Source organism: Emydura macquarii, unplaced genomic scaffold, assembly GCF_026122565.2.
Source record: "Emydura macquarii macquarii isolate MOO-44397 ecotype Brisbane River unplaced genomic scaffold, CSIRO-AGI_Emac_v2 contig_2171, whole genome shotgun sequence".
Classification (NCBI taxonomy): Eukaryota; Metazoa; Chordata; order Testudines; family Chelidae; genus Emydura; species Emydura macquarii.
In genome coordinates, this window is record NW_027132308.1 from 3,615,275 (window position 1) to 3,628,206 (window position 12,932).

At 38.9% G+C, this 12,932-nt stretch overlaps 1 protein-coding gene across 1 annotated transcript in view; it reads left to right on the top strand.

Annotated features, from left to right (window-relative positions):
- METTL14 (methyltransferase 14, N6-adenosine-methyltransferase non-catalytic subunit) overlaps positions 1–12,246 on the top strand; it is a 30,459-nt gene extending 18,213 nt beyond the window's left edge. Inside the window, exons 8-11 of the mRNA XM_067558689.1 lie at positions 1,130–1,222; positions 3,634–3,750; positions 6,828–7,038; positions 10,501–12,246. Coding sequence (XP_067414790.1) covers positions 1,130–1,222; positions 3,634–3,750; positions 6,828–7,038; positions 10,501–10,814 — 735 coding nt within the window. The 3' untranslated portion in view covers positions 10,815–12,246. The remainder of the gene's footprint in view (positions 1–1,129; positions 1,223–3,633; positions 3,751–6,827; positions 7,039–10,500) is intronic.
- Positions 12,247–12,932: the final 686 nt, after the last annotated feature.

The following is a 12,932-nucleotide window of genomic DNA, read 5'->3' on the forward strand; positions in this document are numbered from 1 at the left end:
AGAGACAATAGATAACCCAAACTTGCATCCATCTGTAATGAATGGGTTCGAAACAGTCATATCGTACTGTGATGGGTCCCCCGAAGTGCCACCTTGGACTGGGGTATCCCTATGTCCCCTTAACTCCCTAGCCTGGTTGTCTCCTACACTGCTTTGCTAGTGACAAGCAGCAAAACCTTCCAGGTGCTGTTATCACTCAGTGTGTGGCTCCCTACGCCCAGCTAGATTGCATGAATACTCTCTAAACCACTACAAATCTCACAGAGAAAGGCCCCGGCCAATCTTCCCCAGTTCCCTGCCCTCCACCCTGAAGTTGCCCTGTCCTGGTCGGAAGTGTGGCCAGTAAGTTTATCACCTGGTTCGCCCCTCCCTCAATGTGGAGAAGACACACCATCAAGTGGTTTCTGCGATCCACAAGGTTGCTTCTATCCCTTCCATGAGTCATAGAGTTGAGCAATCTGTCTTGTATAATCTTGTGCAACTATCATTGTGTCATAAATCCTTTGTTTACAACTCTTTTGTTGGTTGTTGGCTGATGGCTGCCCACTTCTCCTGGGCAGGGGTGCCTCCTCTGCTGTTACTAGCAAGCTTATAACATATTGTAATTACAGCAAAATCTTATAACTTGATACGTACTAGCAATATGCATATTTTGACAGCACAGTGGGTTTTAGCAGATTGACCTTTCATTTAGATGTCTTACGTGGCATGCTTAATATGAATTATTACAACTGCGCAGAAATGATAGATAAGGGGTTTACAGCAGTGGTTCTCAATTTTTTGTATCGGTGACCCCTCCACCCTATGGGTGCCCCCCATTGCTCCTGGCTCCCATTGGCTCCTCACTCCCCCTTCACCCCTAACCTCTGCACCACCACTCCTTCTGTGCCCATGTAAGAAATCTGGCCTGCATGCCCAGAGAGGCTGGTATTGCTGCTCGCTTTCCCCCCCCCATACTTCAGCAAGTATGTTCAAAGTAACATCAGTGAAGAGAATGAGGATTTAGATAAACATCAGAAATGTGTATGGTAAATTTTCTTTCTGATATAATCTGTGACCATATCATATATATACTAAACAAACTTAATTCAGAAAGTATTTAACATTTTGTCCCATTCTGTTTTTGTAGATTATGAAACTGGAAATTGAAGAGATTGCAGCCCCAAGGTCATTTGTCTTTCTGTGGTGTGGCTCAGGGGAGGGTCTGGATCTTGGCAGAGTGGTAAGAACATACTTTAAACCAAACCTAGACTGAGGCAAAATAAACATTTACTCAAGAAGGCTATGATGGTCTCTTTTCTTTGCATAGACTTATCAGTTTGAAATACTGAAGGGCTTTTTGTTACTGGGAGTGGTACAGAGGGGAAATGAATCCAGCATTAACCCTTATTTTCCTGATGGGCAGTTGTAAATATCTGAGGATGAGTACATCTGTTGTCTCCAGAGAGCTACATTACTGTTTTATCTTTAGTTTGTACATGGCTGCTGTGGGAATACGATGCCTTATTCTGGGTGATGAGGTCATTGTTTGTACAGAAATCCAAACAAATCCCAATAGAATGTGTGCTTTTCAGTAAACGTTGTCAAGATGGCTCTAGTGTTGTCATATTACAACTAGGATAAGCTCTTACATGTTAGATCAGTGGTTCCCAATCTTTTTGGCTCGAGGGCCACAAATACCATTTTTAAGGGCCACCAATCTATCAACTCATAAAAAAAAATGTATTGATGTATACACCATTAAGGACTATAAATCATTACATGTTTAAAGTAAACATTTTTATGCTACTGTGCTCATTTTTACATTCAATATTTTACACCTACAAATTACTCAGCATGTCACACACTCACAGACAAAGCACTAGTGTAGATGAGTGACTGTCACTACACACTGAAGCATATGGCCTGGCAGCTAAGTCACCATGGGTGGCCTGTGAAGTGCAGGCCAAACTGTAAGGCACTGATTTTTAGAGTCCTGCCCCTCCTCAAGCATGGTAGGTCCTGGCTGCTCCAGCAGCAGTGCCCCCTCCTGCCGCCCATTGCAGCCAGACAGAAGGAATTCAAAGAGGAGGCTGCCTCCTTGCTGATCTCCTGTCCCCCTGGCTGCAGCAGGGAAACCGCACGCGTCCTGTAGCCCTGTGCGCTCCAACTGGGTCCCTAAGCATTGGCTCCCTTCTGCAGCCTGGGGGACAGGAAATCAGTGCTCCCCTCCCTCGGGATCCCAGCACCTAGGGACCCAGGCAGAGCATTTTGCTCTCTGTTGGAACTGGGGGAGGAGAGTGCTGATCTCCCCTCCCTTTAGCTTCAGCAGGGACCCCAGCACCTAGGGACCCAGGGGGAGCACTTTACTGTGCTTCCTGCTACAGCCAGTGGGAGGGGAGTGCTGATCTCCTGTCCCCTTGGCTGTATCAAGGAGCCTGCACTGGTCTTGTAGCCCCGTGGAAAAGCACTCCGCCTGGGTCCTTAGGTAGTGACTTCCTTCTTCAGCCAGCAGGAGGGGAGCAGTGGACCACTTTGAAAGAAGCCATGAGCCACAGGTTGCGAACCACTGTGTTAGATGATGATTTTAGTGATCTGTATAAAGTTAGAGCATAACTGTTTTGATATGTTGTAATTTTTAGCTTTTACGTGTGTGTGTGTGTGTGTGTGTAATTACCCTAAGTTTAAGCATACTCCTATTTATCATGTCAGATCTTTTATCATTGTATTCCCTGTAGAAACTTTTTTGAGCTTTAAAATCTTTCATTTCTCTTAGTGTAGTTTACTTAGCTGAATAGAGCAGCTGTGCTTGTTAGTTGTATTAAAGGAGGGAGAGGCTAAGGCCATTATGAGATGTTCTGCATTCAAATGAAGGGCAGTATATGGCCAATAATTTCTTTGCTATACAGTACATTTTATTTTAGATCTTGGAACAAAGGCTCACTGAATAACTTTTGCCGCATGCTTTACTTCTGGTCACACGTGGAACAAAATCATGTTATATTTTGAGTAGTTTTCAAGCATGGTAAATAGCCAGCACAATTTCAGAGTACAGGGTTTTTTTTTCAGTCTGTTCTAGCAGACACTGGGCATTATATTCCACCAGTTTCTTCCTTCAAAGCAGGTTTGCAACAATTTTTGAAGAAAACAATGTGTCTTTGTTCACATTCCTTTTTGTGCAGTCTCCCACTGTTGCATTACCAGTGCAGCTGTACCAATGGTAGCAACAACTGGAGCATTGCTGTAGATGGGACTAAGGCAGCTGCCTGCATTTTCACCACTGTTTGTGTAGATTTGCTCTTAAAAAAAATCAGTATCACAGAGGTAAAAACGCCAGTGCCCAGCTACACTAGTGCTCCAGAGGAGCTGCACCAGAGAGAATTCCATGGTGTGAGACTTCCAGAAAAGGGTGATGTAGACACAGCCAGCTACTGTGAATGCAAGCTGTGTTTGGAAACTTGGTATCAGAACATGGTTAAAATGAAAGTGTGGAGATAAGTGTTTTATGTATTGACAATTGACCCCTTCTTCAAACAAGCACAAAAGACAAACCTATTACATTTTACAGAGTCAATCTTAAATATATTTTTCTAGTGTTTGATGTAATACAAGCATCTTTTATCTTTGTGACTATCCTTGTTTGAAATATTTTAGTGTCTTCGCAAGTGGGGTTACAGGAGATGTGAAGATATTTGTTGGATTAAAACTAATAAAAACAATCCTGGGAAGACCAAGACTCTGGACCCTAAAGCTGTCTTCCAAAGAACAAAGGTACAGCTCTGGATGAATTTTTCTCCTGCCCCCTCAGTTGATCTAAACAAACACCAGATGCTCCATTGCTATTGGTGGCCTCTGTGGTTTCAGAAAAATAGGCGCTAGGATTTTAGATTTTTCTTACTTTCTTACATAGATTACCCATTCTGTGAAAAACAATTAAATTTCTCACCAATTCTAGACTTTTTTAGTAAATATAGAATCATCATCCACATCTAACATTGCTTCATGAAGTTCTTTTATAATCTTCTGAATGTTCTTATTCACTCACGTCTCATTGAAATGAAAATAGACTGGGAAGAGGGTTCATAGAAATTCTTTCCCATCCTATCAGCTTGCAGGGAGACAATGAAGCTAGATACAATTTTGTATTGTTTTCATTGTGCCTACTTGTTGCTATAATTAGAGATGATTGTTTTTGACTTGTAGGCTGTCAAATATTAAAACCCCACCATTGAAATGTAAATAAAACATGTTGTGTGAGCAAATATTGGCTACACAAACATTTCCTCTCATTACTTCCTCAAAGGACAGATGGAATTTGGTCTCGGATTTAGATTAGTCATGAATGGAAACCGATTTATTTAATTTTGGAGCATGCTAGTTGCTTAGAAACAAATTTCCTTCCAAATCAGAATTGTAACCGATTTTTTGGGAAGAATAGCTTTTGATTAAATTACTTATTTTGATTAAAGAACTTGATTATTTATTTATTTGAAGATGTTTATTTTAACCTTTTAAAAACTTGCAATTATAAATTGACATGGGCACTGAGAAGGCACATTACTAATCTACCTTTCACAGTAAAAATGCTGTTGAAAATCATGCACAGGCTTGCCCTTCTACTTTTTTAAAGAACATGGACTTTAAAGACTGCCGCTGTATTACAACTATCTCCCAGTGTCCCAAAAGGAAGAGTCTTCTCATTGCATATGCATGCATAATAAACTTTGGTTCAGATTAAACATTTCCTTGATGATGTGGACTCCTTTTAGATGTGTACTGAATGAGTAGTGTAGTAAGATAGGTTGTAGGTTAGAAAGCTTAACAATGTGTCATGTGAGAGTTCTAGTGGTAATCATAAATAGGCCACAGTCATTAAGAACTGTTTTAGGATACTTCATTTAACATAGTAATCAGAACATATATTTGTTTTAGTGACTATAGGAAGCCATGTCTCCTTTCCTGGCTTATAACAGTTTAAAATTTCACTAACCTGATCACCAAATTGACATGCATAGATTGTTAATATTTTAGCTGTGATCCAACTTCTATTTCTTTGTCTTATATGGGATTTGAACTTGCCCTTTATATGCTTTTCTAACATAAATATATGTGGGTGTGTATTATTTCTTGTGAATGGTGGTTGTTATACCAGATATTTTACAACTTTTTCACACACAAGAATAAAGGTTTAAAACTTTTATATGTGTTTGAGATGGATAAAGTTCATGCAGTTTTGTTAAAGGAGTTAGATTGTTGAATGCTGGTAACTGAGAATTTTCCTGTAGTAATATGTTGTGTACATGAATGTGGTATCATGTTTGGTGTCAGAAATGGTTATATAACAAGAAAATGTAGGAAATTAGATCCAATTTTATACTCTGATCTGTCAGAATGCTAAGTTCATAATTCTCAGTCATGAAGAAGGGGATATTCATTGATAGTGTTTCTGTACCGTAGCAAGTGTCAAAACTTAAGACAAAAATTCGATGTCTGTCTTGATAGAGGTTTTATCACATTAATATAATGTAAACCTGAGTCATTTATAAACCATATTCCCTATGTTAGAAAGATTGTTTTTCACTGATGTGCTGGTAAACCCCAGGTTTACCAGTCTTGGCCTGTTGCATTTGCCTAGGGGTCTTCTGTGCTTCCTCTTATTCTGCTTGAATATTTGTCTGAGAAATGGTGAAACCTAAAACTAAGGTGCTGTCAGTAAGCTCAGTATGCGGGATAGATTGCTTTTTCTTTGTTTTTTGCAGTCACTTTCTAAGCCCTAACCTTTCTGCCAAAAATCTGGAAATGATTATACACTGTCTGCAATTTTTGAGAACCATCTGGTCGTGCTTAGTAAATCAGTTTTTTATGATCTGAGGAAAATTGCTTATTTGAGTGTAGAACTCACAGAAACAGAACTCTGAGATTAATATTCACAGCCCTCATTTCATCTCATATCCAGTAAAGAGGTTCCCTATTTGTAGACCCTCTGTTGGTCACTTCCTATTATGTTACAGAGGAAAAGAAGACCTAGTGCTTTTGTTTCAGTTAATTCAGCAAGCATTATACTGTTCTTTGATTCAAAATACACTGATCACTTTACATTGGTTTTATTTTTTTGGTATGCTATGGTGGCTACCAGAAAGAAATTGGTGGATGGAGACCAGCTTTGTAAAAGAGGCACACTATGAAAAGAAGTTTGTGAAGGACTGTCTGTTACTCTGTTACTTTTATTGTTTGACTGTTTTATGGCTATAAAGGAGAAAGCTTGTGAAAATAAGTTTCCAAAATTTATCTTAACATCATGATTTGATTTAATGTTTGTGCCAGTGCATAATAAAATGAAGGAGAAAAAACACTGAGCTTTCTGACTGTCAGGAGGTAATCTGTTAAAGACTCTTTTCCACCTTAGACCCCTTCATGATTCTTCCCTTTTAGTAGTAATCCAAAACAGCTTTGAAGTCCATAATAAATTCCTATTTCAGACTCTGAATAATTTGACTTGCAGCACTACGTGAATTTAAGAAAATGGACCACAATCAGAAACACTTTAAATTAGTATGTCTTTTCTGATTTTTTTTAGAAGGGTTTTGGTACTTTGCTGTTTGTTCCATTCTTTTGGATAACATCTTAAAAGCTGTTCATATTGGGTCAATCCTAGATAATTTATCACAAAGATAGGGATTTGCCATGTGGCTTTTGCTAGAACATTTCCTACACTTTATTGTAATGTGCAATCATCAGCTGCTGTCCTCAAAATCCAGAGATGATTGCATCGTACATATATAGTTTGTAATGGGCTTTAGAATCCTTCAGGATGAGAGACCCTCTATAATTTTTTTTGTTCTGTCTAGGAACACTGCCTTATGGGTATTAAAGGAACAGTCCGCCGCAGTACAGATGGTGACTTCATCCATGCTAATGTTGATATTGACTTAATTATCACAGAAGAGCCTGAGATTGGCAACATAGAAAAACCTGTAGAGATTTTTCACATCATTGAACACTTCTGCCTTGGAAGAAGACGTCTTCATCTCTTTGGAAGGGATAGTACAATCCGACCAGGTAGGTGTTCTGTTTATTTTGTCAAATAGGTTAAAGTTTAATCTAATTGTCCTGTCCCTTCATAACTTACATATAAGATGGAATTTCATGAGTTTAGAGAGAAAACTTTGATACAAAAGAGACATTAGTCTAATGCACATCTGTATTGCTGAGGTCTGCACTAGTCACAGACACCGTATTAACTTTAAAGAGTCCAATAAAATGGATTTCAGTATTCCTTATCTGACTGAAAGAAACTGTAGCCCACAATAATTTTCCTGATGATGATTCCAAAATGGAGCTCTTTCAGCAGGAGTACATAGGATCCATTGGGCAGAAGACTTCCACCTTGCAAGCAACAAATCCTGGTGATTGTGGAAAATGGGGGGAAATCATTCCACCACTTGTCCTACTTGGGGAACTCTGCCAACAGTGAAGAAGCATAGGAATTGTACCCTAGTATTAGTCGTGGGCTATTGTCCCCCACGCGCGCGCACACTACTGATCAGAATAGGAGAGGTACTTGCAAGTGCAGATTAGGATGTGTGTCTAGAGTTGGAATACTATACACACAAAGGAATGTACCTTCCCCTCCCTTGCTGAAGTGGTGTATGGAGGTTATTCTGTTTTTAGGGTTATAGCTTCTGCTGCTGCTCATTTGGCTACCGGTGAAGGGTACGGTGACAGACCAAGAGAGCATTGCTCACTAGTAAGTTGTCTTTTATAAATGTACAGATATTTGCATCTGCTTTGAATAATGAACAAAATGCTGTGACTCCACATTTACAAGTTTTTTCATAATATCTTTTTAGTATAATATGTCTGTGCTTAAACTGTTCAGGCTCTCAGTTGGAAAACCAAAATATGTTTTACCTTTTAAAGCCATTTTGAGGTGTCTTTTCTCTATTGTCAGATTTCTTTTTAAAAAAGAAATAGCACAGCAAACTGTACAGCAGCTTTGGAAAGTGAATGTCTTTATCATGTGCAAGGCAGAAAATAACACACTCTGCTGGTTGTAAATTCTAATCCATGTGAATATATCCTAAAGAGGTTTTTAAGCAGATGTGTCCCAGGTCAGGTGATAGATTTCAAATAGATTAAGAACAGATTTCCTCCCACATCACCAACCAGGCAATCACTAAAAAGCAGCTGAATGTGGAAAGTCTGTGGCAGCTGTTGCTTTTAGAGGGAGAGAGATGCTTTTAACAAACATCAGACGTCCTCACCAGCTCTAAATTGCCTTCCTCATTATTGCTGAGCTAATTTCGGATAAAATACTTGGACTATGATGGCCTTTTACACCTTGTCAAAACCATGACCAATGTATGTCTTCTTTCACAAAAGGCTGTTTTAACTCACTCTACATTGAATAGCCATGTGAACTTGAATGGCATTGCCAGCACTTTAAGACTCATCCCTGTATTAGCTCCAAATCTAAAACTACAACATCCACGATGTGCCTAATCTAAAAATTACCAGTGAATGCATCAGACCTTCTGAGGTTACTTTCAGTCTAGAGTCTTGCACATTTCCTTCATTGACCCTTCCCATCATCACTTTCATATATGAAATGCAGTTTCACTAGGAGAAACATGTTGGCTTAGAATAGAATTAATTCTCATGCACACTAATTACCCAGTTTTGCACCACTAGTAGATGCATTTTAACCTTATAGGGTCTAACAAAAAGTGGATTTTGGTAACCCAACTTTATTTGGTTTAAAAAAAGCATTGTAGTTGCAAGAGAAATAGTTGCCATCTGGCAACATTCTTAAGATGGTTAAAATCAGCCCACTCCGGCTGTTACTCTTTTGAATGTCATACCCTGGTTAATGACAGTGCTAAGATTGTATATCCCATTACCTGAGCTTTGAATATTAAGCAACTTGTTCAGGGAAGTAACACATTTAAAAAAAAAGAAAATGCATACTTGTGAAGGAACTTCCAAAGCTGCGATCTATGGACTCTTTAAGTAGCTTTCTTATTAAAACAATGTATTGCAGTAAATGGAAGTAACTAATTTTGACTAAACTAGGGAAGTGCATTACACTACTCAGACATGTTATGTTTTGCCATTCGTAAGAGATAAGGCTTGCTTATAATATATAGACAAAATTATTCCAGTTGTGGTGAGAAGGAGAATGATACAACTGCAAACAGTGCATTCTGAGCCCACTCCAAAAGGGTAGTCTGGCTTTTTCAGTAACGTTACATAAATGAATAACCAGCTTCTGTTATATCTAGTCAGCCTTCATCTGTTCTCTAGATGGCATTCTCCATCTTAATTTGTTTGTTACATATATCTTCGAGGGGGAGAGAACATTGTGCCCTTGAGGTTTCTTTTGACTGACTGTACTGCAGAGTTTCACATAACTTTGTTAATCTCATGTTTTACTCACCGCCTTGGCTGCTTCTGTATTTTAAGCTAGTGACAAGCCCTCATGGTCTTTGGAACTGTATTGTATACTTAATTACAATATGATTAGCTCAGTAGAATAACAGTGGCCACCTCTCTTTTCGTTAATTCAGGCAATGGCAAAAATTGGCAGAGCACACTTTTACTAGCCAGTGATGATTAGTGCTTAAGTAGCATTTTTCATCTTCAGTATGCTTTGCAAATAACTGTTAATTAATCCCTGCACCACTCTGAGGGATGTAAACCAAACCAATATTTTTATTCCCCATTTTAAAGTTGGGAGGGGAGGGAGTGATGCAGAGTTTTAGTTGACTTTGCAAAGGTTAGGAAGTCAGTATTGGAGCCTGGATTTTAATTTGTTCCTTGCTGCTAGCACTCAGTCCACTAAATCCTGTCTTTCTCATTAGTAAGTGATATGTAACTGGAAGTTCAATTTCCAGGAATTCTCTTTGGTGGGTAAAAGTACTGAACCACTTATACAGCTCATAGTATCATGAGGTACAGTACACACTGAAACTGAATATCTTTTTGGTAACTTCATTTTCTCTGAGTGGTATTTGCATTCTTATGTACATTAGTCAATTTAAGGACTACATTCACATACATGACTGCTCAACCCACTTGTTTGCAGTGTTGCTGTAGCTGTGCTTATCCCAGGATATGAGCGAGAGGAGATGGGTCCAATATCTTTTATTGGACCAACTTATGTTGATGAAAGAGAAGAGTTGTGTGGATTTCAAAAGCTTGTCTCTCTCACCAATAGATGTTCGTCCAATAAAAGATATTACCTCACCCAGTTTTTCACTCAATCCAGTGTAAATTTCAAATTGAAATGTTGCCAATTTATGGAAATGTGACCTTTCCCATGCATACTTTTTTTTAAGGAGAGTTCTGCTATTGGCTTCTTCTTACAGACCTAACAAAACTATTTTGCAGAAAACATTGCTATCAACTCCGAGCTTTAGCCAACATTCCCATGAAGATACTAAGAAAAAAAGAGTCGGTCCTTAAAGCATAAAATTCAGTTTGCTGCTCTTGCTAAATTTTTATCTTCTGTTTTTCCTTTAGGCTGGCTGACTGTGGGACCAACCCTCACAAACAGTAACTTTAATGTGGAAACCTATGCCTCCTACTTCACTGCTCCAAATTCCCATCTGACTGGTTGTACAGAAGAGATTGAGAGACTTCGACCTAAGTCACCACCTCCAAAATCCAAGTCGGACCGAGGAGGTGGAGCTCCAAGGGGAGGAGGAAGAGGCGGGACTTCAGCTGGCCGGGGAGAGAGAGGCAGAGAGAGGAACAGAACTAATTTCCGGGGTGAAAGGGGTGGATTCAGAGGGGGCCGTGGAGGTACCCACAGGGGCGGCTTTCCCCCGCGCTGATTACATTTGAGTCAATAGCTCTTCCTCTGGTCCTGTGCCTCTTCTCCATAACATTTTTTAGTCTTGTTTCTGCCAAGATGAGTCATTCCGGGGACTCAATCCAGATGACTTTTTTTAATTGATTGTGCTTTCTGCAAGCAGTTCCAGATACTTTGCCTGCCCACATATGGCCCATCATCTTACATGGCAGGTGGGATCCAGCACCTGATGGCAATGAGCTAAAATGCCTCCTGGCAGCTTTCATTCAACAGGAAGGAGGTCGGAGCAGAGTGGGAACATCACAATGGGCTATGTGCCCAAGCTGTGGATAGTATTTGAAAGGAATCACTTGCGCTGATCTTTTCCAACTTAAAAAAAAATAAAAATCTCTTTCAGCTTTTTACTTTAACGCTTCCCCATAAACTCTGAACAAATATCATCCCCCCCCCCGCCTTCCGTTCTGTAGGTTATCAGTTTCTGTTGCCAACATGATGGGTTAGGACTGTCAAATGCAATTTGAATTTTCATGATGATGATACAGACTTGCATTGTATTTATGAAAGGAAAATGGTGTATCTATAAAGGCATTTATTTCTCCCTCTATATTCATAACTAAACAGAGGAGTAATATTGAATAAATAGAGCTCTATTTTTTCTATTTGTTTTTAATTTCCCCAGTCATTCCTGGGAGTAATTTTGTAGTATTTTTATTTTTGATTTGTCACATATATTTAAAACATTTTTATCTTTGATGTTTGGAATGAAAAACCAGAAGTAATTCTATATTGTCGCTTGTAATGCTTCATGGAAAGCAAAAAGTGGCAGTCATCCGTATCTGGTCTAGAACTTCTGTTTACATAGACATGCATTGTTTTAAGTAGAGTGTCTCGCCCAATGCCTGTTAACTGTCTTGTTCATGACTAGGGAAAGCAAAATTTTATTACAAAATAAATCAGTACGAATAATAAAACAGCTCCAATGGAAGTAATATAAGGGGAAAAGGGAGAAAGCCATAATGAGGAAAAGTGCTTCCAGAGAATCTGGGTAAACCCCACCTACAAACACAATGCTCAGTGATTGAAAAATTGTGTTTTAAGCTTTGCTTTGCCAATGGATCTTTAAACAGTAAGTGATGCGGGGGTGAGAATGTATTATAGGAAATGAGCTTCAGAATACAGCTTCTAGAGAGAAAGTGATTCACCTTTATTGCAGCTATGTGGTATTTGTTTTTAAAAAAGCCAGCGCAGTAAATCAGTTGTACAGTACTTGATGCATATGAACAAATCCTGGCCCCAATGAAATCCAGGGGATTTTGCTGTGGACTTCATTGGGACTAGAATTTGGGCCTAGGTCTCTTGTACTTCTCATCTACTGAACTTTTAAATTAATATCCTGTAAAGTGGTGAACAGTGAAATTTCTTTGTGTTATTTTTCATAAACATCTTTCCTAATATTTTTTAGGATTTTTTGGTTTTATTTAAATGCAGGTTTTATTCATTCCTTAACTTGCCTTTAAAGTTTTTATTTTGTGGGTTTTCTGCTTAGACAATTCAGCTTTCCTTTGTAAAGGAACCTCTTTTGCTGGATGAAATCTCCATGATTCTTTTGCTTAATGTTTTTTTTTTTTTTTTTTAAACATACACAAACAATCCCCCTTCCCTACCCTTATAATTTGGACAGTTCACCAGGTTCTGATTATAATAACTGTAAATGACAATTGGTACGGGTGAGTAAATCTCTCTGCTACATACATTGTACTTCTACCTATGTCACATCTGCAAAGCTGAGGAGTGACTTGAAATAGAAATTCATTTGTGGCTGAGTTGCGTCCCTGAATCCTTGATTTCCTAGAATGTAAGGAGCTCATTCAAACATCAGTGATGCTTGGAGCAGATTGCATCTGGAAAAAGCCCAGAATGCTTAATATTTGTATGTCACAACCTGGGAAAGGTTCTTATTTTTCCTGATTGTATTGTACTCATCCTATGTTGTTTTAGGAGTGCTTAGTATAACAGATGAAACCCTCATGCCACTGAAAACATCTTCTGTAAGGTTAGGAGGAAAATGCTATTAATTCAGTGCTTTCTGCCTCTGATTCTTTTTCCTCACACACCCCTTCTCTACAAGTGAAGGACAAGT